Consider the following 26,187-nt stretch of genomic DNA (forward strand, 5'->3'; position numbering starts at 1 on the left):
GATGAGACCCTTGGCCTCTGCCCGGACTCCTGAGCGTTCAACTCCACTAGGCCTAATTATTGTGTAGCCCATGTCTAGAGAAGATTAGGCCTGCTCTGCTGCTTAGCCCACTAAACCGTCCAGGCTTCTAGAAAGCTTTGGGTCTGCTACTGCTTTTAGTAGTACTTATTTATGCTCTTACCTGTGTCTTTTTGTCAGGTTTTGTCTCTAATCTAACATAACTTGCTTGGGACCAAACATTAGATAAAAAGTGGCACAAGGGCAGGGAAATAAGACACACCTTGAGCCCCGGCCAAAACTTCCAAAACCTCCTCTAAAATCAGAGACACAACACCAGTCAGGGAGGAGGAAACACCGTCAAAAACACACAGATTGTGGTGAGTCCAGATAGCCCATACTCCTAGGATGATGAATGAATTTAAACCTTTACGGGACCTGGCCATTGACTCTATCATTAACAGCAACCCAAATTCATTCTCCATTTTAATAAGTTCTAATAACCATGTTGCTCAAGAGATTTCTTTTATGGTACCATCACAAAATATGCAGAGCTATTGTAACAAGACTCATTTCACATATAACCTGGTATGAGCAATTTGGGTTTACAGTAGCAAAGGAAATCATGCCCATGTCAAAGAACAAGTAAAGCTCCATTTTGCTCTTGGTATTGGAGGGCTAGGAATCTCCAACCTTCAAAATCTGAACTGGGCCCTGTTAGAGTATATTAGGCAACTCCGGATATGGTTAGTTTAGGATTGATTGTAATCCTGGGATAACCTTCCTTATCTCTAGGAGAGGCTACTTGCCCTCCAAGCCATGTACTCCTATATAATCAGCCCAAGGGGCTCAAGCAATACATCCACGCATTATACACCAATCTTACATGGTATCACGAGTCTAGGTTCTAACCCTAGGCTTCCGGCTTCCGCTGCCCTCGCGCCACCCCCAGGGAGATCAATCTCCACTGGGGGCAGCGCCCTCGTAGGATGCGCGATCGATCCTTCTGATCCGCCGCGCCGTCGTGGTCAACCAACAACATAAGGACCTACCTCTCCCATCGCTGACAGGATCCGCCGCGAGTGCCGCCGTCTTCACCGCCCCTGTCGAGCGTCGATCTCCCCGGGGGCGGCACGTTGGCGGGTTGCTGCGCCGTGGGGGCTTCGCCCCATCTCGCTGCCCCCTGCTGCTCGGCCACTGGACGGCCGGTTCCTCCTGTCACTGATTTCTATTCCCCTTTGTCCGTGTTGACCTGGAAAGAGATAAGGGAGGGGATGGGGCACTGCTAGGGGCATCCGAGATTGTACCCCAAGGTTCGTCTTGCTGCTGCTGTTTTTTTTCTTTTTCCCGATCAGAGATCGGGTTGCGTCGCCCTGCCGTTCGTCATCGCTTCATCCTCGACACTCCCGAAGACGAGGTTGTTGTTGTGCCCTTCAGGCTGCTGCGGCAACGCTCGTGATCCAGCCATCCTCGCCGGCGACACCGCCTTTTCAGGCGGTGGCGCCACCCATGCTGCTGGTCCTCGTCACGCTGGCTCTCGGTCCGAGTCCGCGTCTATTGCCGCACGCTCGCGGACACCGCCGCCGATATTGTTGAAGGAAGATGCAGTTGCGCTCTCTAGCTGCACCATCTACCATCGCAATCGGCCTATCATCCTGCTGACCCTGTCGGCAAGAAGCTGCTGATTTTGTGTATTTGGGCGCCTTCGCTGACGCTTCGGACCCGCGCCCTCCTCCACGGCTTCGATCACGTCCACCTCGACCTCGGCTACTTCGGCACTAAGGGGCTACCATCTGCTTGACAAGCCTCTTCGGCTCCCATTCCAGCCACCACATCTGCGGCACATCGACGGTTGCGACTGCGGGGGGATGTCATCTCTTCGGCTTATTCTCGAGTCTCATCGTCTGCGCGCTCCCGTTGTGACTGCGGGGGGATGTTAGAGTATATTAGGCAACTCCGGATATGGTTAGTTTAGGATTGATTGTAATCCTGGGATAACCTTCCTTATCTCTAGGAGAGGCTACTTGCCCTCCAAGCCATGTACTCCTATATAATCAGCCCAAGGGGCTCAAGCAATACATCCACGCATTATACACCAATCTTACAGGCCCTAAAGATGAGATGGATTTGGCTGCAAAAGACTGAGGCTAACCACCCTGGTCTGCATTCACAATTCAAGTTCATGGTTGTGTCTGGGCCTTATATTCCATGGCAGATTGGCAGTAGTGTCAGAAGTTGGCAATGTCACTTCCACTTTATTTTGGACTGATAGATGGCTGCACGGACAGTGTATTGCAGATCTCACACCCCAGCTGTTTTCACTTGTGCCGAAGAGGAGAGCTTATAAGAGGACTGTCCAAGAGGCCCATATGAATTATTGTTAGGTGTCTGACATCAAAGGTGCTAGTGTTGAAGTGATAGTTGAGTATTTTGATCTCTGGGACGTGCTTGGTCAGGTGGTTTTAGAACCTGAAGTAGAGGACTCTCACATTTGGTGCCTCTCTACTTCCGGCAAATACTGCGCCAAGTCGGCCTATGAAGGAATGTTCGTGGGTGCTATTCCTTTCAGACCAAGGGAGAGGATTTGAAAGTCATGGGCTCCAGGAAAAAGTCGTTTTTTCATGTGGTAGGTGACTCATAACAGGTGCTGGACTGCCGATAGTTTAGCACAGCGAGGTCTACCACATGCTCCTCGCTGTCCACTTTGCAATAAAAGGAAGAATTGATCAATCACTTGCTCTGTGCTTGCCCCTTCTCACAGGAATTCTGGTTTCTGCTGCTGCAAAAGCTCGGCCTGCAGGCTCTAACCCCGCAGATCGACGATGTCTGTTTCGATGATTGGTGGGAGAGGACAGAATCCTTGATTGATAATCAAACCCGAAGAGGACTCAACTCTAGTATAATCCTAGGAGCTTGGATAATTTCGGCACACAGGAATCGCTGATGGGCATCTCCAAATTTAGCTGGAACTTTATTGCTCGCTAAAGAGGAGCTGCTGAAATGATCTTTGGCCGGGCCTAAAGGAATTACCCACCTTCTTGGCATTGTGCCGGAACAGTAGCCGGCTTAGGCTTGGTAGGGTCATGATTGTGTTGGTCATCGGCGGTCTGTGCAGCCTTTTGTAAAGGCAAGTAAACTGAACTGCTTTGTGTGTTTTTTGTGTTTGGTGTGTTGTGTGTGTTTGTAAGGGTTCTTGTCCCTTTTCTTCTTAATGCAAAGAAATGCAGCTCTCCTATGTTTTCAAGAATTTTTATTTTTGCTCTTGGTACACAACCAAACTGTTATTTTGTTGCTTTACTTTCTAGTGACTGGAGTTGTTTCCTTAAATAAAAGTGCTCTGACACATTTTATACATGAGAAATCCACACTCTTTATACGGCTGTGGCAGATAAGGATGACTGCTTAAAAACAATTTGTTGCCACAACAGTTGGCAGATGAAAATGGAAACCTTTCAATTACCTTGGCCTGAAAGCAATAGCCCTTGTCCTCCCAAAAAGTTCTGTTGAAACAGGTATAGATGCCACTGCAACTAAGAAGGCACCAGAAGTAGATGACTGGGGAATAGTAACATTTGTTGAACCACTGGCAGGGACAAGGAGGAATGTATTTGACCAATTTCGCCGAGTTGTTTCAGTTCCATTATTAGGCGGAGAAGCATTCAACTTAACTGAAAGTTCAGTTGCTGGAGTGTGCCCATCAGGAGCAAACATATAAGCTTTAACACCATTGTCAAAATCTTTCTTTACAGACTCACTGTTACTGGTGCAGCTTATCTCTGAAGAAGAGCAGCGTCCATCAATCAAATCTAACTGGGGCATTTTGCCTGTAAAGCACCTGCAGGAGAAATACAAACACAAAAGTGTTAGAGCATATATAGAAACAGATAAGAAGTGAATTTCTAAAGGACAGAAAGACACTTACTGTACAGATGGATCAACAAGAGAAAGACCACTTTTTTCAAGCAAATGTCTTGCATGTCCATCCAACTCAAAACTAGGAGGAATCACAAGGGTGGACCCACTCCTCTCAGAGCTGCTTTCAGTGACAGTAAGCAATAGATCTGTGCAATTGTACAACAAGAATGGAACAGAAAGATACAACTCCCTTGCACCAGAACGAGCATCCATTGATTTTTCCAGCATAACATTAAGAGGAGCTGCAGAACAAATTAACATCAGAACTTTATTACGGTGGGCTTAAGTTTTTTTTTTAAAAAAAAGCCCAAAGTACATACAATTCGACAAATTCGAGTAGAAAGTAATCGACTCTGTTATGGAGAATTTGAAGCCATTTGACTTCGCTGCAGTAGAGAATGATTCAGCCCGGGGAAACTTTATGTTCAAGGACCTATAATCTTGGATATCAATTGTAATTCCAAGATGGTTGGAGGGATCAACAAAAAAAATAGAGGCAGACCCTACCTGTGAATACAATTCAGTCACAAATTTGAAATGAAAAACCAAACCGGCTGAGGTAAGATATATGCATGGCACCAGAAGCTTACCTCCTTTAGTGAAACTACACGTGCAGACCCACCATTATCTATTGCCAAGGAAATGCAAACAGGGAGATAGTTCTTTATGAGAAGCGGAGTATTAAGCTTGACATGCCGTATAAAATGTGTCCTTGTCAAATTTTGCTTAAAAATATTTGGAGTAGAACTTCCAGAAACTTGTGTGTTCAATCTTTCACTGCACAACTGGCCTTTCTGGGTACTAACGGATGAAGGGACATTGTATTCTTCAACAGATACACAACAACGAAATGGATCATTACTAGGGTGAGAAGGATAGCAAACAGATGATTTCATGAACCCAACCCTGCTTTCACGTGAAAGTAAACTTGACAAGGAACGCGTTTCACTCCACAAGTATGTTCTGCCAACAGGATGCCACCTAATCTGGCCAGCTTCAGACAAATGAACCGGCAGTGGAATTTCTTTGTTTGGAGGAATGGGCCCTATTACCTGCAGAATAAAGTTTCTTGAGAAATCTCATATTTGGTTCTTTTGGTGGAAACTATTTACCTTGTATAGAGGTGAAAAATTTAAAGGCATAGAAGTGCAACTACTGACTTCCTAATAATAATTTCATCTGAATTTTGAAATGGTTACGATGTCGAAGATTATGTACCTTTGATGTAAGACCAAATGGTATATCGAACCTCAATTCGAGGGGCATTGATGTTGCATTGTATAGTATTACCTAGAAAAGGAGGCCATTAATCTGTGTATGCATCCAATGGTGTAGTAACTGACTACTGAAATGGGCATTAGTCATTACCGTTGAGTAAACTCGTATACGTTTGCTGTAGTTCTGTAAGGAAACATCGAGCACCACAGGCACAATTAACCCATCGTTGCCTTTTCCATTAGACGAAAATGCTCCAAAACTTTCTTCGCCGAGAATTGGCTTTTTACTTGAAGAGAAATTTACTTCAAAGAAGTAAATGCCCACAAGGTCCATTGACATTGGCTTTGAAGGGCCTGATGTTCCATCAAACTCTATGGAGATCATATAGTGTGATACAGCACTCATTCGTTTCTCGATGAGATGGTCTGACGATCGCGCTTCTCTGTGTTGGAAGAAAAAATCATCAAGAGTTTCTTTGACGTAAATTGGGACAGCATACCCTGCCGGTACAGAGTTTTCATCTATTACAGAGAAACTGTCAACACCATCTGAATTAACAGCACCACGGTACACCTTGAACCTAAAGGGCAATGATGTGTCATTCGAGAGAATGTATGGCACATATCTTCTGGTACGAACATCATCATGGCTTAATCTCAAGATTCCAGGATCTTCCCGAAGACCACTACCATTACTTGGATCAAGAGAATCTGTAATCATCTGGCTAAGTCTGAGGATAGCCTACACATGCAAATGAAGAGTTCAAAACAATAAATTAAAAAATTGTGTCTCATAGGTAAATTCTAAATTCTAAGTGTTCCTCAACTGATTCAAGTGACCCAAATCCCGAAAGGCCCAAATTCTGCTCCTACCTCTCATTTTCCTTAAAACCAGATATGTAGCAGATATAATCCAAATGGGAAAAGCTTTGCATACAACCATTTGAGTACAAGTACAAAGATGCATCTAATCGTCCAAAACACTTATGACCTTTTTTTTTCTAGCAATGCTTTATTGTATTAAGAAAAAAAAGTGGGGATTTAGGAACCCCTTACAAAACACACGCACACATACACACTCCTAGGAATGTGATTTCATCCAAGTGATTTCAAATGTTGGATCTTGAGTTGTACTCTGACTATAGTCATTACAGAGTCTACTATCCTGATTGTTGAATCGAGTTTTTTACTGGCAGTTAAATTACCAATAATATCATTAGGATTTATAACAGAATACTCTCACTGTTCCACATTAAGCTGTTTTGGCTTTTCTAGATACACAATTCTTACTATGTATCTAGACATAGCGTACATCTAGGTTCATAGCAAAAGCCGCATTCCTAGAAAAGCCAAAACGACTTACAATTTGGAACAGAGGGAGTACGCCATTTGCTATATGGCAAGAGAAATTTTCTTTTCTTGAACAACGCATGGCAAGAGAAAAAAAATCACATTCACATACCTCAATTAAAGGTTCTGATATATTCAGATTAAGCTGCTTGCTTGAACTTAAACACACATCAGTACTGGGTGATATATCCAGTCCACAATCACCACATTTTCTTAGCATATGTAACTGAAATCTTGAGGGTTCTACAAAAGGTTCCCACATAACCTATAAATATATAAGTTGTTATTTCAGCGCTATCATAGCGAAAATTTAAGAGGCAGGAACATTGTAGTATTTTACCTTGTCAATGTTATTGTAATTTACTAAAAGGTCAACAAAAGCAGAAATTTCTGTCCTATCCTTCATTTGACTAAACTGCACAGTTAAATTCTTCAATAAGGTCTCTATTACAGGTCCATGACTGCTCCACTGTCAAAAGCATTGCCAAGAAAAATAAAGAGCAGGTTAGAGCTTGAATGGAACTTATGTAACTCAGCATATTGATGTATAAAAAGCTCAGGAGAACATATACAAATCTGTTTTATTTACTGAATTCAAGATGCTTCAAACCTATCTAATATCATCAATTAATGAAGCAAACATAAACATAATTATCCGTGCTGTGCCTGATCCCGTCTGATGGTCCAAATTCTTCTTTGGGTCAAAACATATCAGCACCATGCTGCTCTATGAGCTAAAAAATTATATAATGATCTCCGATTACAAAATTAGCCATATATTCTAATATCTTATAATAGCTAGTACTAGTTAGTTTCCATTTTGTGGTATTCACAATATTACATTATGCGCTTTTCTCAAAGTCAATATCATTGAATTGTTTTTTTATCTTCTGAATGTTGGCGTAAGATCAACTTCCAATAATATTAATGCACATACCAGAACCAAACATTCCCAGCATTTAACAAGCACCTAGTTTATGTTTAGTAAAGGAACAAGCAGCACAGTTACAGAGCTTACCCTTCCATCATTTAGCAGAAGAGACCCTTTCCTCAATCCTGCCTTGAATGCCATGGAATAAAAAGAGGATGCAGATGATGCAGCAGGAAATTTGAGTTCCATATTATGCCAGAAGTTAAATATCTGGTGTGAAAAACTAACATCCATGTATTCAGCTTGTAGGTCAACAGAAAGATGTTCCAAATTCCTTTCTGATTGATGAACATAACCAGAAGATTTAACCTTAGATATATGCACAAATGGAACGGAGGTACCCTTATTCTCTTGAATCATTTCCAGCATTACCTTCAATCTCTCTAAATCACATTTAAAATTCATGCAGCTATCACCTGACATCATCACAAAATGTTTACTCTCAAAAGTTAAGGTGACAAACTTGCAAACTTTTGGTTCACAATATTGAATATCATCTGCCTCATGATGAGTGCCCACTTCCATTGGAAAAGGAGTCACACCCATGTGATTGCTTGTGTGATTTTCTTCTTTCCCCCAGATAGGTATATGGAGTACACCAGCAATAGTTTCACATGTTAGCACTAAGTTGAAGTCATCTGGCGAACCAAATTCTGATGCAATAAGTGGTGATGATGCCGTTTCTGGAAACTGAGACAAAGCAGCTGCATGCTCCACAGGCGTACTGTTTACGTCTGTTTTCACATATGAATGGGAATGATTGATAATCGTATTCCAATCCTGTAAATATAACCAGACCTCGAAAAGGGGTACACTTAGTAATATCTCATCTTGTCCAGCATGGTGCTTTGTAAACTTGACGAAAACAGGAGATAATGGCCCATCGGAAACAATGGAGATGAGAGTGTAACCACCGGATGACTGCAGCGTTAAAGAAACAACATCAAAGTTCATGTGCTCTGGTTTTTCACCAACTAGTACAGCAGAAACATCAAACTCCATGTTTGCAGTGGCAATCCTCTCCAGTGCTACTTTATCTTTAGACTGACCCAAGAGAATCATCAGATCCTTGATCGAAATAGTGAGATTGGTACACTCATTAGGGTCAGGGTTGCCCTTGTAGAAACTTCTATGATCTAAAAACTGCAAGGCATTGCCTTTGTACATTTTACTTTCATTGCCGATTGAAATCAACTGGTCAACAACACCAATAACTGTCTCCATCCCATTTATAAAATATAGATCTGCATAAGATTTGACAAAGTTAAAGCTAATATTACAAAAAAATACATTTGAAGAAGTTGAAAAACAAGTTCAATGATGATCTGGTACCTTCGGCAATCAAGTTGCATCGTGATATTTTGCTCATAATTGAGGTGGGTAAAGTAGGCTGCTGGGAGTATGGTATATCTTTGCAAGGAACCTGAATCCATATGCCAGCATCAAGTTTTTCAATAAGAGAATGGATTCTCTTAGGAATGCTCTCATCAAGCTTCAGCATAAAATCTGTATGGTCGCTGACAATTAGAAGTGATATGGATGCATTTCTTGCATATATGCAGATGACATCAACTCTTCTGGAAACTATGCACTCCGAACTGAAGAATTCTTTGGGGATACGCTTTGCAAATTCTACAGAGCTTCCAGTCGCAATGAACTCACAGAAAAAATGTGGAACCTCCAGCTTTAGACAAAAGAAATCTTGCTCTTTCACAGGAAAAATTACAACACAATCACTGATCTCAAATTTGTATGTTACACAGTCATGTGATTCTCCCAAGCACTCAAGATTGTTACCTGCCACAGGGAATTCCTGTTCTGCAATAGGATTCCAATCATCCAACAAAAAGAATCCAACAAACATAGCCAGTAACTTGGATGGCAATACACAACAAACATTTTGAATTCCAACACATACTTCGGTTGACAGTGCAGGTAAGTCCTTTTTAACTCGAACATTAAGTGCACTAGCATTGCGATGTGAAGATGTGCCCCAGAGCAGCTCATGGATATTTGGTGGAGTCCATGGTGAAGCAAGAGTCAAATTTTTAGCAGACAGTAGTAAATCCCATGAGCTTGCATCAAAATAAGTGAGTGCTGATATAGATTCAGGAATGGTTATTGTTGCTAAAGTACCACATGATTCAGGAAAATGTACTCTAACAGAAATAAGTGATAGATCCAGAACAGTTCTGCTGGCATTCTTGGGGTCATTTGATGAGGTGGATGAACAATTTGAATGCTGGGTTTTACCGTGTGTATTGCTGGCAAGATCTGATGCATGATAACCATTCACACCTGAAGTGTCATGACATTGCTCATTCTTTGAGTATAAACTTTCTTGTGCTTCAACATCTTGAGCTCCTAAGCACCCAAAACTATATCCACAACAGTAATCTGCAACTAAAAAGGGGAAGTGGTCAACAGAAACTCCTGCGAATACTGTGCCATCTGCACCACATAAATTTGACAAGGAAAACTTGGGAAGTATGCCATTAGTTGCCCCGGATTTCATGGAACTCTGACCAATCATTGTGGATTCAGCATCACTGCCAACTGAAGGTCCTGAATCAAGTTTTCTCAAAAACGTCTGTATCTGACCAATAACAGATGGGTTAACATGCAGATCAACATCACATAAATTCAGCTGGTATAAATGATGCATTTGATCATCATGCTTATGAGTTCTATAATGCAGATTCAAGCAAGTTTCAACAGAATTTTCAGGACATCGTGTTAAGTTCCCAGATAAGCATAGCACATGTGAATCTGATTCATCCTTCCGATAATTGGAAGTAACATTGACCATCTTCATGGCAAGAGAAAGGTCTGACAATTCGCAGATAGCATACCTAGAAATCACAGCAGCAACTCACATAAAAGAACAGAAAATAGTCATGATTCAAGGTTGAAAAATTAGTAGCCAATTATTAACCTGATATCAATGTCTTCAATGCCAACAATGAGACCTGAACTTTCCTCACAATTACCATCAAGGTCAACCTGTAAACCCAACTTGGCTAGCTTCAGAGACACAGACACATTTAAGGCCGATTTCTTGTGTCCATGTGTCTTGGGATTATCAAACACACTGTTCTTGACAAGGTTAGTTTCTTTCATTCTAGGCAAATTAACAATGGCACTGTACATTGTCTGAGAGAGGTATACATCAATAAATGGCACAATAAAACCGACCTGCCAAAACGATAGTTCAGAAATACAGAAACTTACATTGGCAGAGAATAACGTAAGCAGACAAATCACATTGCAAAAACTAGGGTGAACAAACTTTATTATACACTTATATAGCTATTACCAAAAATAGATCATTAATTAAAGACATAATGAGTCACCGTCCTTCAAAAATCTTACCTCCAATTGTTTTAGCACTGGTTCATCTAGGAATACACACAATCGAAGTGCAATGGAAGCATCAAGCTTAACCAGTGTAGAGGAAAAATTATGTTTGTCAGGCAGCAATACCTTCACCTGCAATCATTCATTTACTGTTGTTTCATATAGTTATTGAATAACCAAAAAACGGAACAATAAACCATGCACAATGTCTGACCTGAAACCCAGTAAGGCCAACCTCAAACTGGTTATAAAGCTCATCCAACTGGATACCAAGTAACAGATCATCAGAAAAATAACTAGGAAGGCTTTTTGATATGTGGTCAAGAAAGGAATTGCTTTCTTGTGTTCGAGAAATATCCTCAATTGTATCTTTAGACTGAATGAATACATCCCCAACATCAACAACCTGCAATTACAATAATTGCACAATGATAAAAGAAAATAGCTACTGAATCAACCAATTGAAGTTAAATAGAGACGGTACAATAATTAAGACCCATTAGAATAATCTTTTCTTCTGAAAACATTAAGCCAGTGCATCATTTAATTTTGTATTTTTGTAGGAGCCTGAGATTTTGAAACAATATTACAGGAAAATGGGGCCTTATATTATCAAAATGATAATATATTTCTTGCATCCTCCAACTTTGCTTACTTACATGATTTATTTACAAACATATCAAATGTCAAATTTGAATTTCAAACTTGAAATAAATTAAACAAGGCCAGTTTATCAAGTTCCGGTTGGGTCCAGGGAAAATTGGTATCCATCAGTTTCAAACATGAATTTGGGAACTTAATCTGTAGAATTTATGTGCACATAAATATCATGGTATTGACGTGAGCAAAAAATGCAAGGCAATGTTATTCAGCATTAGAACATACCATGGCAAGTTCTTTCCTTTCACAATTCTGTGATGGTAGCCTAATGACGAAGTGATGAATCCTCAAATCCCAATTAAGTTTTTTACGATTAGCAGACATGTACCTTGAATTATGATCAAAATGTTACTCAACTTGTACAAGCATAGTGCAGTGTGAACAGAAAAGGAAAGGGGAGATGAGGAGATACTTCAGTTTGGAGACAAGTCTTGTTCCCAAATTATCGAACCGATTTAGAGAAGAAACCACCTGCATTAATCAGGATAGCAATCCATAACATTTCTCCCAGGAAGATTTGCATGAAATATGCCAGGTCTCTCTACCCAGCATACAGTATAGTTAAGTATTTCGATGGCCCAATAAGGAAATAATAAATGAGCTAATGTCAGGTCCAGGGAAACAAAAAACATTATATGACTGAAGGCAGGCGTCACAAGGTAGCTGATCTAATAATCTTATAGAAGTAAAGAGGAACTGAATTTACATTTTTCCAAACGAACAAAAAAATTACAGAGGGTTATGGTAACAACAGCAAGCATTCTAAATTCTATTCTACTACCAAACCTTTTCAAAAAGTCTCACTTGAGAAATCATTTGCATTATTGGCTATTGTATCCATCTCTTTCTTCATTACCAATGTTAGCAGTATTTAAATACTTACCCTATCATGCTGAAATTGGAAAGAGGAAAACAGATCATAGATGTGCAGGGCATTAACAAAGAATTCTGGTTCATAGATGGCACTGATTTCCTGGACAACGACCTGAAATGAAACACGACAACATACCTATAATCAACATTTATGAATACCACATATGCAATAAATTTCTCTTTTAACTGAATAGAAAGAACATAAGTACTCTTGTTGAAGCTTCCGATCTTTCGTTTGACTTGGGAAAATCAACTTGGATACTGATAACAGGTGCCCCAAGACCATCACCAGTGCTACACTAAAATATATATCAATCAATTTAATAAATATAACCAACCCACAAGAGGGGACAAAAAGATCTGAGGATTAAACTGTGGTGTACCTTTTCAGCCCGTAAGATTTTTGTTTCATTCAGTGGGTTGATAACCTGAAGAGAATCAAGCCAAGCAAGAATAGTTGCTGAATCATCCCATATTTTACATTCCATGCCAAGCCCAGAAAACATTGTATCTACAAGCTTCATGCCAAACCCCCTAGACCATCAATGCGGGTAGAAAAGTTAGTCGATAACAAAGGGCCCCTCATCCCTCTTTAAGTATTTTTAGGGAAAACAGTAGGGGAAGCCCCTACTATTGTAAATATTTATTTATATATATAAGAAAAGCAAAAAAGGAAACACGTCTCGCTTGAGAAAATAAAAGAAGAGCTAAAGAAAGGCCCAGAAGACCCAGGTTTCTCCAGCCTCCAGCAAAGAGGAAAGAGGAAAAGGCAGGAAGCAAGAACAACTAAACAAGTGAACTTTACGCAGCAAAAGAAATCTTGACCATTGGATGCTAAATATAGTATATGCATATGATAAAAAGAACAAAATAACCAGAAGTAAAACAGCATTTATTCAAGCTCAAAGTAAAAGCATTTCTGTATACTTTACTATCTTATCTTGGTTCCTGTGTGTCTTATTGGGTTTCAATCTTAGCTACCACAAGTTTGCTTTGGCCTAAAGGATTTTGGTTAAGCTAAGGATAACTAGATAAGGGGCGTTTTGGGCACCCTTACAAAATAACTGAACACAGCCTGAGTTATCCAGTACATGAAAAAATGGGCTTTATGATGGCAGTTTTCGTGCGAGTTGTCAGAACTCTCAATTAGGCCAGAAAGAATTCTACGAAGACTTAACACATCAGTATTTCACAAAGCTGCTTGTAGAGTTCAATTGCCACAGCGATGCATCTTTTAAATTGATGTATTTTCCTCCCTCGCAAGTTGTTATAACTCTTATAAAGACCAAGTGTCAACCACATCTTTATAGCTGTAATAGAAATAATTACTGGATGTGTCAAACTTTTTGAGTAATTGGCTTTACTCAGTGCTTTTGAAGAACATGACAGCATGCCATATTCACTAAATTAGTTACATTATTAGTCGTGGAGGGGGCCAGAAAAGAAAACAAACTGCAGCACTTGCCTGGAGGTGACAGTCGTGACTATCCGAGAAATAGATAGTCTAACAAACAAAGAATAGTAGTTTTCTTTCTTCAAACAATTTTCAGCAGAAGAAACTGGATGAAATTCCGTTCCCTCATATATATCCTGAAAATGGAAAACAAAGATTTTAGAACGGCCTGCTCCTACTGCAGATTGCACAAAATTGGTTAACCACATAATATAACCTTAATAATGTCTTCAGAAATAACACCAGCAAATGAGCTACTGTCAGCTGTTCCACCAACACCAAGCATTCCAAGAGAAAGCCAGTTTAGCCATCCCTGGCTTGCCCCTGTCAACTGTTCATTGCTTCGAGGACTTCCTGGACTATGAGTATCTTTGGAAGATTTCACCAATGATTCCTGCCAATGATCAGTGAAGTGTTACCATAGATAGCACCCAAAAAACAAGGCAAATACATTCTTATTAAACAAGAATAAAGGACTATGTCATCATGGTTATGCTGAAAATGTGAAGGCTGAGCAACTAAAGATATATACCTTCCAATATTGCATGCATTAGATAAATATGATGTTAAGTTACTTTCTACACCCAAAAATGTTATGATACCCCTGGTTCAGTCTCACTTTAAGGAACATATACACGACATGCAATTTGATAGGCCTTAAAGGCAAGTGCCTTCAATCAGTTTTTTTTAAGCAGCTCACAGCAGTTGCCTTCCAACAGTGTGTGATAGATATATTAGGCAAGTGTATATATTAGGCAAGTATATAATAGGCAACCACACAATCAGTGTGATTAGCGCCTGCTATGTAAAGCATGTACACGCATGTACATCCTGCCATATTGGCTATATATATATGAAGGTCACCCCCCCCCCCATGGGGGTGTGTGGTGTTTCCTTATCTCTCTGTTCTATTCTACATGGTATCACAGACCGCGTGATCAATCAGATCCCGGCCTTCTGCTTCCGCTCCTCTCTCCTCTCCACCTTTCCCCGGCGGCTGAACTCCGACGCCGCCGTCCACCCTTCTCCCGTCGGTGCGCCACACCACCTGGTCGACATGTCTGTCACCGCCGACGGCTCCGCTGCCGCGGCACCGCAGGCTGTGCTCGTCCACCCCTACACCGCCGTCAACGTGAAGACTCACATCCCGGTGACTCTGGAGATGAAGCATCCCAACTTCACCAAGTGAGCTTCCTTCTTCAAGGCTCTGTGTGGGAAATTCAGTCTCCTCCCACACATCAGCGAGTCTGCTGCTCCCCCTGCTGATGATCCATCGTGGCCAATTGCCGAGTGCACTGTCCGCGGTTGGATCCTGAACACCGTCGACGACTCGGTTCTTGATCTGGCCATCACCGATGAGAACCAGACCGCCCGCGAGCTGTGGGTGGCAATCGAAGCCCTGTTCCGCTCCAATCGCGCACCCCGGGCCGTCTTCCTGCTTGAGGGTTTTCACTCCCTAAAGCAGGGCGACTCGACGATCGACGAATACTGCCAGACGCTCAAGGTCAAGGCTGCTGCCCTCCGGGACGTCGGCGAAACCATCGACGACAAGCAGCTCGTCCTCAGTCTCCTCCGCGGCCTCAATCCGCGCTTCAGCGCCACCGCCGACGACATCGCCAACGCCACCGTGCTGCCCTCCTTCTCCAGGGCGCGCGACATGCTCTCCCTCAAGGAACTGCACCTCGCCAACGACGAGAAGACCACGGCGGGTTCCGCTATGGTCGCCGCCTCCGGCTCTAGCTGCACATCTGCCGAGTGCCATTCCTCCACTTCCGGCGCTCCTTCTGGTGCCCCTTCCAAGGGTTCAGGGGGAGGCAAGGGCGGCAAGAAGGGTTCCTGGCGTGGCCAGGGTGGCTGGCAGCAGGGCGGCGGCGGCAGCTGGCAACAGGGCGGCGGAGGCGGCTGGCAGCAGGGCGGCGGTGGCGGTCAACAGCACGGGGAAACCGCCCCATGGTGCCCTGGTTCTGCTACACCCCGTGGCCCCCCCAGGGCGGTGCTCCTCCTCCAAATGGCGACTGGCAGCAGGGCCCTCGCCCTGGCGGCGGCTGGCAGCACCCCAATGCCCAGGGCGGGCGCCACCAGGGGCTTATGGGTGCTAACCCGCAGGCCCACTTCGCTGCCCCTCCACCGCCACCGATGTGGGATCAGGCCGGCCTAATTGCCGCCTTGAACCAGATGGCGCTCCAGAACTCCGGCTGGGTCATGGACTCCGACGCCACCTCCCACATGCACAACTCGGATGGTATACTTCTATCTCGTCATCCCTCCTCCTCTCCTTCCATCACTGTTGGCAACGGGCATCAATTGCCTGTGTCCTGTTCTGGTCACTCCCATTTACCTGGCCGCACCTCCCCTTTCTCTCTTCGCAATGTTCTTGTTGTCCCCTCCCTAGTGCGCAACTTACTTTCAGTTCGCCAATTCACTCGTGACAACCATTGCACTATCGAATTTGACGCGTTTGGTTTTTCTGTTAAGGACTTGCAGACCAGACGCGTGATTCTTCGCTCCAATAGCTCCGACGGCCTCTACACCGTCCCCGCCATGCCACAGGCCAACCTCGCCACCTCCACCGACCTATGGCACCATCGTCTTGGTCATCCAGGAGCTGCCACTCTAGATTTGCTTAGGCACAATAATTCCATTTCATGCATAAATCAGCTCATACTCTATGTCACCCGTGTCAACTTGGCAAGCATGTGCGGCTGCCTTTTGGTAATTCCAGCTCACTTTCATCTCTCCCTTTTGAGCTTGTACACTGTGATGTTTGGACGTCCCCAGTCGCTAGCATTTCTGGTGCGCAGTACTATCTTGTCATCCTAGATGATTTCACCCACTTTTGTTGGACGTTCCCACTCGTCCGCAAGTCCGAGGTAGCCACTCACATCATTAACTTTTGCGCCTTCGTCCACACACAGTTCAGCCTTCTTGTCAAGGCTGTACAGGCTGATAATGGCACTGAGTTCGTCAATAATGCCCTCACCACCTTCTTTGCCTCCAGCGGCAATCACCTACGACTCTCTTGCCCTTACACCTCCTCTCAAAACGGCAAGGCTGAACGCATCATCCGTTCTCTGAACGATATATGCTGCACCCTCATCCACGCTCACATGCCACCCAAATACTGGGCCGAGGCGCTCACCACAGCCACCTATCTCCTCAATAGGCGCCCCAGCTCAGCCATTCACCATAGAGTTCCCTATGAGCAACTCTACCAGCAGCCACCAGATTACGCCATTCTTCGTGTCTTCGGTTGTCTATGCTATCCCAACCTCACCGCTACCATTCAGCCCCGTCGTCAAGCCTACCACCATTCGGGTCGTCCTCAGCATCGCGGCCTCTCGTCAGTGGCCTATCCATCAGCTGGACGTGAAGAATGCCTTTCTTCATGGCCACCTGCATGAGACGGTATATTGTCAGCAGCCCCCCGGCTTCGTCGACCCGGCACGACCCGACGCCGTCTGCCTCCTCCAGCGCTCCCTCTACGGCCTCAAGCAGGCCCCTCGGGCGTGGCACCAACGCTTCGCCACGTTTCTCCGACAGCTCGGCTTCGTCGCCTCTGCCACCGACGCCTCCCTCTTCATCTACACCGAGGGCGGCTCCTCCGCCTACTTGCTGCTGTACGTCGACGACATCGTTCTCACGGCTTCCTCGGCCGCTCTGCTTCGACGCATCATCGACCGCCTTCACTCTGAGTTCGCCATGACGGACCTAGGGGAACTACATCACTTCCTGGGTATATCCGTCACTCGCTCCTCCGACGGCCTTTTCCTCAGCCAGCAGCAGTACGCCGTGGACCTTCTTCAGAAGGCGGGCATAGCCGAGTGTCACTCGACGTCGACACCTGTTGACTCTCGTGCCAAGCTCTCTGCCTTGGCGGGCGCTCCTGTCGCTGATCCCGCTGCGTACCGGAGTCTCGCCGGCTCTCTCCAGTACCTGACGCTCACTCGCCCCGACCTGGCCTATGCTGTACAGCAAGTGTGCCTCTTCATGCATGACCCGCGCGAAGCTCACCTCGCGCTGATCAAGCGCATCCTTCGGTATGTGAAGGGCACCCTGTCGGCTGGCCTCCACATCGGCACTGGGCCTATCAACAAGCTGATTGCATACTCTCCGATGCTGACTGGGCAGGGTGCCCAGACTCCCGCCGCTCTACATCAGGCTTCTGCGTCTTCCTCGGCGACAGTCTGGTGTCCTGGTCGTCCAAACGGCAGACCACGGTGTCCCGGTCCAGTGCGGAGGCTGAGTACCGGGCTGTTGCTCACGTGGTTGCAGAGTGCTGTTGGCTTCGCCAACTCCTTCAGGAACTTCATGTTCCCTTGAAGGCCGCCACAGTTGTCTACTTTGACAACGTCAGCGCTGTCTACATGACAGCTAACCCGGTCCACCACCGCCGTACCAAGCACATCGAGATTGACATCCACTTCGTCCGTGAGAAGGTGGCTCTCGGTGAGGTTCGAGTTCTCCATGTGCCGTCACGGTTTCAGTTCGCTGACATCATGACAAAGGGTTTGCCGGTTCAGCTGTTTGACGATTTTCGGTCCAGTCTCTGCATCCGGAATCCTGACGCTTCGACTGCGGGAGGCTGATAGATATATTAGGCAAGTGTATATTAGGCAAGTATATAATAGGCAACCACACAATCAGTGTGATTAGCACCTGCTATGTAAAGCATGTACACGCATGTACATCCTGCCATATTGGCTATATATATATGAAGGTCACCCCCCCCCATGGGGGTGTGTGGTGTTTCCTTATCTCTCTGTTCTATTCTACAGTGTGTACTAACAGGAAACTAAAGCCCCTTTGGAGAGCAAATATTTGCTTAGTTACAAGGATAACAAAAGTTCAAACACCATCAAACCATCTTAAATAGGTACTGCCCAGGACAAGTGCTGTACCAATCATGAATCATTGATGTCATATATGGATGTACAGTGGTAAAAATGCTTAGGTAAAGACATTTTCAACATGACTAAACTGAATGAAATGTAATTCACAATCACCCTCAACGTTCTTCTAATAGAATCATCAACAACCTGCAGTTGTTGCTCTGCAATTGTTCTGTAGTTAAGTATGTCATCTATATCACATTCTCTGTCCATATTTTCCAACACTTGTAGAATGTCTTCAGTAACAATCTGAAAAATGGTGAACATTAAACAATGAAAAAATCATGAGAAGAATGATATGCAGAAACCATATTTATACGCACTAGGGAACAATCTACTGATTCAACAAAATCTAATTGACAAAATTCTCTAGAGAGAATTTCATCCATAAAGTTTTGTTTACTTCGAATAGGGAAATAATATCTACAGCATAATGAACTGAAAGAAGCCTGAAAAGGGGTTTTATAGTGAGTGCGACCAAAATTCCAAATTAGATAAGGTGGTTTCAATGTCAGAATCAGGTCTTTCAGCCAAACACAGCAGGGACAAATGACAAGCTCATGTGCATATGACTTATGCGTAAACTTTAAAAATGTGGGAATCAGCAAGCGAAATTACAGCTACCCAGCCTTAAGCTCATTGTACACTTGCACTAAACTACAGCAAATGTTCATTGAGTTTACTTCGGAAACTTGAAAAATTTAAAGTTTACCAGGAAAAGGATACCTGTCCTTTCTGCAAAAGCTCCAATTTCATTCTATACAATTTGACATATCTTAGTAGGTGATTCCTGTCAAACATATAGAAAAGACACAACTAAAGGCTTCCATATAAATGTGTGTTATAATCCAATAACAAGGAAAGTGGTAGAAAAAACAATGCTGTATAAGCAAAAGACTAAGTGTTGGTTCTACCTTAAGAAAGACCCAAAACAACAAAGTGGCAGTGTAACACAGCAACAGGAACAAAATGAGAGTACAAACAAGTGAACATGAATCATAAATTGAAAGTTTCTCACAATTGTAATAAATCTAATTAAAAGTTGTATGCTTATTTATAATTTTTATTTAAGGTCTTTTCTTCTGCTGATGGACTCAAATCAAGAGTGGTGTTTCTAGGGTTACAAAAGGAAAACAGGCCATCAATTTCAAACATCATCTATGAGAACTTTGGTTTGATATTCCTATCTGTCAGCAGATAGCTTTCATGCTTTGTTTTAGTCTCCCCTGATGCTTGCTAACAGAAAAAGGGAAACTAAAACATATTCATCAAATAATTTAGTGCATTTACTGTGATTGACAACCTAACCTTGACACAAAAGAAGATCATAAACCATATATTTTTCTTTATTGCTGTAACGAACAACTTCCAAGATCAATTTCATCATGCCAACATTACGCCATTCAACTAATACAGTATTTCTTCTCATTTCAAATGTCAGTGATCAAATTGAACATGGAAAATCAAGCTTACAGTCGCTGCTTCAAATAACGCCATTGCCATGAAGTTTTCTTCAGTCTTCTGCGAACATCTGCTAATACAGAATTCTGAGCATATTGCCACCACATTCTCTGCCAACCTTTACATCTCTTAGATATAGAGCTTTGAGATGGACGGTAACGACCATATCTGTGAAGTTATGGAATATTGTTAGACTTTGTTTGCTAAATCAGCAATTATGGGTAACTCAAAATCAATCCAATATTGACATTCAACAAATCAGAAACCCAATGAGTTCCAGATATTCAAAACGTGAGTCCCATTGTAAAAATACTGTTGTCAGAAACCTTTTCTTGGATGGTTACTCAGATGGTAGTATCTGCTACAAATTACATACCCTCATTTGCTGGCTATATCGTGGCAATTCTAACATATAAAAATAACAATCATATCCATTCAAAGGTAGAAGGATCAAGGGTGAGTGGAACAGAGAATGTCTTCAAGGCAGGAATAGTATCTTTTATGAAGAACAAAAGCAAAAGAAACTCATGATTTCCGTATAAAAATAAATGGTAATGCATTTAATAAGAAAATAGGATAGGGGCTTTTAGCCATCTAAATTAGAATAGCTTACTTTGTTCGCAAAGCACAGATAGCGAAGTAATCACAAAGATTTAAGATTTGTTGGAGCTGGATTTCATCAACAGATAGGGCCTACAGAAACAAGATGAAAATATAAGCAGGTGATACTGAAGTTCTTCACTGATGATAAAATAAAATGTGCTGCTTATAAAATTACACATCTAGAGGAAGTTATAAAAAAAACAAACCAATGCAGTTAGCTCTGCAGTCATGTCATACTGAGGGGTACCATCAAGCTTGGCAGCTTTGTTAGCCTACAATGAAGACATTATTGCATTAGATCAGGCTGGTCATATTCATTCAGCAAAAAGGTAACTAAATAAATATGAGTAGTTAGAAAGCAGTGGAAGCCTTATGAAGAAAACTGATGACAGTATCAACGTTGAAGAATGCGCTTACAAGCACAGATACAGTCACACAAAATGGATTTACAAGATAATCATCCCTTGAGTGGCCATTTTCAAGAGCACCAACATGGCATAGGTCCTGTTGTTCTTCCAACTGATGACAATAAATCCCAACATCTGATATCTCTATTATCTTATTTACTTCATCTTGTCTTGACCTAGCCATCAATGAACTGCACAGAAAGACAATGAACATTAACATATTTAATAGAAAATCAAATATGTTTGAATGAACTGCATGAAATGCTAAAATGTCTAAGCATACAAAGTATGTGGCAAGAATGTTTCTTGAAAATATGCAAGAGCAAATTTTAACGGCTTTGTAAGAACTTCCTAACAGATTTCAGTGTATTGCAAACCAGAAACATAAGTCTATTCATGCAGCTTTATCCGTAAATAAAATCAGGTATCTTAAGTGCTCCATAAGCGAATTTAGAGCACCACAGGAACTCCAAAGGCAGAACTTTTGAGTTAAAAGTAAATTATTCTCATGCAGTTTTGGGCTCCTTCAAGAGTGGAGGCATTCATGTGAAATGATAGTTTCTTCAGTATGCTTCCATATTTAATTTAAGCTGGTAAAGTGGCAATATTTCCCAATGCATTGCAACACTAAGGCATCTTCACATAACTGCAAGCATTTCTCATTTTCCATTATTTCTTAGTAATCGCATATGAGAACCGAGCAATAGCTCGGTTGGTAGAGTCTCCTGTCAAGGAGGCCACCCACCAGGGCTCAAACCAGGGTGCTAGTGAAATATAGGTACCTTCATGAAAACTGGTTTCAGTCAGCTTCCAGCTAGAGTTTGGCATTTGCATTTCCATGGCGTCAACTCTTGTAACACAAATCTGGATCCCTAAACTTGTTAAGCGTGTCACCCGAGGTCCAAATCACCATAATCATCACAAACTTAACCTATGAGTGAGGCATGCAAACATGACACCTGATTGCACTATACATGACAATAATAACTAACGACGGCCATTAACACATAGTAAAGCATGGAACATCTCAGGCTCCATGCAAGAGTGCCACATATGTTATTTCTTGCTGATTGAGGTTATGGGCCTAGATCTGTATTTTAAAAGCACATAGGACAACGCTGGACAAGTGTAAGGACCACCAGTGCACTTTTCTCTTTCAAAAATATTTTTTCTAAGCAAAACATGTCCTTCTAATCCTAACCTTCAGTGACAAATGATGACAAATAAGTTGTATAAACAGAAGAATGGATTTTTATCTAGAATAGTTGAAGTGTTTGTTTTTTTCTCTTGAAAACGCAGGAGAACTGCGCTTCATTATATTTAGAAGATAGTAGAAGTGTTTGTTCTCAATATATTGCTTCACTGCAGCTTCTAGAATAAAAGGAATGGAATGATTGGATGAACTCACATAGTAAAACTTTGCTTCTGGGTATCTGTTTGTATTGAGAGACTTGAGAATTCCAAACCAAATACGAAGTTCCCCTATTAACATTTCACCAAGAAAATAGGCATAAGTCAGAGTAGTTGACGCCTCAACGGAATAAAAAGACAAAAAAAGGATAACACATAAGGTCAGAATGTTAGATGTAGAAAATAGATGTGAAGTCTACTAAAACTAGGTTGCCGACAGATGTTATTTGAATTTTTTTTTATTTCAAGCAACCCAATTACAATTTCAGAGATAGAGATAGATAGAGAGAGAGAGAGAGAGAGATTTTGGATCCACTAGATCTATGAAGACTTGAGAGGGGTGCATGAAAAAGAAAATCAAAGGGACCTCTAACGCTAAGGTAATACAAATTAAATTCCGCAGTCATTGTGACATCAATGAAAAATGAGCTTGGGTATTTTTTGACCACCTTCATGGTAAAATTTTTTTTTAGAAAAAAGGTTGAGATATCATTTTGAGGAAATAATAAAACCAAACTTGGACGACAACTGAAATAAAACCATGCACAACACTAAATAACAAAACGAAATTATACAGGCACTAAATAGCAGAAATTGGAAAAATAAAAAAGAGATATACTTGAACGTTGTGGGTATCCATGTACACAATATGAACATTTCGCATAGAAACTTGGATACTGTCCAGTATCTGCCATCATAAATCAAACAAAAGTGATAAAATAACCTATGTTTCGGCACAACCTTCAAAACTACTGATCTTTAAATGAAATAATGCAAGTTTGTTACCTTTGCTGATATGTAGGACAAAAACGACTGTCCCGTTTGGTTATCTAGAAGTCAAAATAATAGGGAACACCATGAATAGTGTAAACTGCATAACTCTTCTGAACACACATGAGATGAGACTTGCAGCAATTATGTTACATTATGATAAGTTCGAGTACAAGAAACATGTTAGCAAGTGATCACATAGAGTATATCATGGGAAATCTTCAAATCATTTTTTATGAAGGTTCTTTGATAAACACATCTTACACACATACTTAGTATATATAACATGAAAACTTGTGAGGCTTTGTCTAAGCTACAAGTTCAGTGACAAGGTATTCAACAGAATATAAAAGACACGTGGTAAAACAAAATAAATCAAAATAAAAAATGGTGACAACACGAAACCTAAAGACACCACTAGAAGACACAACTGAAGTTGTTGAGCTAGCAGTGAAGTAAATTATAAAGATAAAGTGACCTTTGAGATTTATTAAACCAACAAAAGGGTACTTAGATTGAGGATATAGAGACGGCTCAAGAGTTAGGATACAAAGGAAGGTTAATCCTAACCCTTCATGTTTTTTAGTCGACGGTTAGAACTACCCCACTGACATATCCCAGCCCTAACCCCCTACCACTAATCAATAAATTCAAAAAGCCTGTAAGGAACATGGGTATGCAGGCTGCTGACCTGTAACTCTTCTAGAAAATTTAGCAAGCTCAATGGCATTAAGTTTGGCCAACTTTCCAGCTAGTTCTCTCTTGTCCAGAGAATCTGAGCTCCACTGATAAAGAACCAAAGAATGTATTTGGTCAGAAGGGTGGAAACACATATATTTGATATGACAAAGTGAATTGAGCACTGTACTATGACCAAATTCAATGACATGCCTCAGAATCCTCCCTTGGGCATGCGCAAACAAAGACATCTTCTATGACAATAATGATAGGGTCCCATCCAAGCTTTTTCCAAGGAATCCGGATGCTTAGCTTCCCAATTCGTCCTGTAAAGCAGTAGAACAGAACTAAAAGTTTACAACCATGCAATGGTTAACAGACAGGAAAATCAGTACAGTTGGATTAAAAAATCGATACCATTCTTGAGCGCAAATGGCAGCTGCAGGTAGTCAAAGGCTTCCAGAATCAGCTCTACATTTTCGAGCAGTATTTCTTCTGCAGATCAGTGGGTATACCAGAAACATAATCACAATCAGATAGACAGTAGATTCCGCATGAGTATTAACACTACGAGTAATTACTTAGCAATTCAAAGCATAACATCCAGTAGTAACGGAAAGCCAAAATAACCGTGACACTTAACAATGCGCAAACTGACACATAAAACCCAAAACTACACTGATCAGGCAGGAGTACTACACTGATGAAAAGCCCAAAAGAGAGCAGCAACGCACGCAGCCACAGAATTCCAAAACTAATGCTGCGGAAACAGGACAGGCACGAATTACAGCGCGGCGGTTGGGCAAAAGCGGCGCTAGAGAGGAGGGGGAGGGAATCGAGGACTGACCCTTCCAGATGCCGATCTTAAGCTGCTCCTTCTGGATGCCCTTGACATAGCGGCGGAGGAGGCCATCGAGCACCTGGCTCACCACCCCCTCGAACATGGCGGCGGCGGTCGAGACACCCTAGGGAGCCCGCGCTCCCATGTAGCTGGAGTAGGTTGGACACGGGGGGAGGATGGAGCAGAGCGTAGGGTGACGACCAGACGGGAGGAGGCCGGAGGGGCAAGGGGAGGAGGTGACCGGTGGATGGAGAGGGAGGTCGGGTGGCGCCGCCGGGGCGGGCCTTTTTTCAGTTCCGTTTGCTTGGAGAAGGAGGCGGACGCCGGAGGCGACGGCGATTCGTGTCGCCCCTGGCCTCTGCTGCTTGGCCTCCGTGGACGAGTCGTGGTGCCACGTGTGTGAGTACACCGACATGTACCGTATTTTCGTATTCGTGATAATTTGATTTGATTCATTTGTGATGACATATTTCAATGTATATCTCTCTGTGGCTGCACATGTACTCGTATTCAGCCGTCATCATGTATTTCCATCTAAAACAGATGTACTCAGCTGGTGTGTCCGCAATTTTGTTTCAACACAGATGGGGAAAAAAAAACTCAACGTCATGTATACTTTACTTGAGAAAAAGTTGTGATCGAAAAAAGAAACACACATTGGAGCTACGTATTCTGGTAGAATTTTAGAAAGCTTTCCATTTCTCTTCTTTTCCGTGAGAAACCTGATACTCCACTCAGAATCACAGACAAATCTGACAGAGCGAATTCTTCAGAGATCAACCAGTTCACGACAAGCATCCAGTGAGGTATCATCTTCAGTTATTAGAGACTCAATGGCAGATTGTACTCCTAATGTTCTACCCCAATTTCCGCACGCAAACTGAACAGGAAACAATGGCATTGCTGCACATCTGAAAAAACTGAGCCATTGCATACAGGTTCATCTCCGCATATTACTTACAGGGCCCTACAGCAAAAAAAAAATGGTGCGACAATGATCCGCCAACTATTGGCTATCAAAAGTCAAAACTGTGCGTGCCCTTCGGCTCCAAGGCCTTCCCAACATCGTCGGTGCACCTCTGTCATCCTCTCCACCGGATTGCAGATGCCAGTGCAGTTCCAGTCGAAGGACGCCGCACATGGGTTCCCGGCCTGCGCTTTCCATTCGCAGTCTGCAAGATCATCACAGATGGGACATGACATTTGTGCAGATTATAGTGAGAAGTGAGAACAATTAGCTGAAGAGGTTAGCGGCATATTTATGAAAGGTAAATAGGTGTTTAAACACTCATGCGTTCATAAGGTTCCCTTCAAGGTGCATCTGGAAGCATGCATATAAATGATCAGAGCTGGCAGTGATGATTGATCAGGTAC

General features: G+C 42.5%; 1 protein-coding gene across 5 annotated transcripts in view; it reads right to left on the minus strand.

Annotated features, from left to right (window-relative positions):
• Positions 1–25,206, minus strand: part of LOC136500639 (intermembrane lipid transfer protein VPS13-like) — a 31,505-nt gene extending 6,299 nt beyond the window's left edge. The window contains exons 1-33 of one of the 5 annotated variants that reach the window (XM_066496042.1): positions 24,820–25,200; positions 24,390–24,467; positions 24,186–24,298; positions 23,986–24,079; positions 23,310–23,353; positions 23,143–23,211; positions 22,522–22,595; positions 21,124–21,304; positions 20,913–20,978; positions 20,717–20,796; positions 20,116–20,271; positions 19,369–19,432; positions 18,790–18,891; positions 13,971–14,147; positions 13,766–13,890; positions 12,684–12,834; positions 12,510–12,599; positions 12,311–12,412; positions 11,840–11,898; positions 11,653–11,755; positions 10,982–11,173; positions 10,783–10,899; positions 10,346–10,605; positions 8,743–10,262; positions 7,498–8,654; positions 6,820–6,948; positions 6,592–6,744; positions 5,281–5,871; positions 5,131–5,202; positions 4,503–4,964; positions 4,233–4,419; positions 3,920–4,154; positions 3,458–3,832 (exon numbers count right to left, since the gene is read on the minus strand). In XM_066496042.1, the coding sequence (XP_066352139.1) occupies positions 3,458–3,832; positions 3,920–4,154; positions 4,233–4,419; positions 4,503–4,964; positions 5,131–5,202; positions 5,281–5,871; positions 6,592–6,744; positions 6,820–6,948; positions 7,498–8,654; positions 8,743–10,262; positions 10,346–10,605; positions 10,783–10,899; positions 10,982–11,173; positions 11,653–11,755; positions 11,840–11,898; positions 12,311–12,412; positions 12,510–12,599; positions 12,684–12,834; positions 13,766–13,890; positions 13,971–14,147; positions 18,790–18,891; positions 19,369–19,432; positions 20,116–20,271; positions 20,717–20,796; positions 20,913–20,978; positions 21,124–21,304; positions 22,522–22,595; positions 23,143–23,211; positions 23,310–23,353; positions 23,986–24,079; positions 24,186–24,298; positions 24,390–24,467; positions 24,820–24,916 (7,475 nt within the window). In that variant the 5' untranslated portion in view covers positions 24,917–25,200. Of the gene's footprint in view, positions 1–3,457; positions 3,833–3,919; positions 4,155–4,232; positions 4,420–4,502; positions 4,965–5,130; positions 5,203–5,280; positions 5,872–6,591; positions 6,745–6,819; positions 6,949–7,497; positions 8,655–8,742; positions 10,263–10,345; positions 10,606–10,782; positions 10,900–10,981; positions 11,174–11,652; positions 11,756–11,839; positions 11,899–12,310; positions 12,437–12,509; positions 12,600–12,683; positions 12,835–13,765; positions 13,891–13,970; positions 14,148–18,756; positions 18,892–19,368; positions 19,433–20,115; positions 20,272–20,716; positions 20,797–20,912; positions 20,979–21,123; positions 21,305–22,521; positions 22,596–23,142; positions 23,212–23,309; positions 23,354–23,985; positions 24,080–24,185; positions 24,299–24,389; positions 24,468–24,819 lie in introns of all 5 variants that reach the window. The other 4 variants (XM_066496041.1, XM_066496040.1, XM_066496043.1 and 1 more) reach the window with 4 other exon arrangements.
• Between the last annotated feature and the right edge of the window lie 981 nt (positions 25,207–26,187).

The sequence above is a fragment of the Miscanthus floridulus genome, chromosome 13 (genome assembly GCF_019320115.1).
Source record: "Miscanthus floridulus cultivar M001 chromosome 13, ASM1932011v1, whole genome shotgun sequence".
Classification (NCBI taxonomy): Eukaryota; Viridiplantae; Streptophyta; class Magnoliopsida; order Poales; family Poaceae; genus Miscanthus; species Miscanthus floridulus.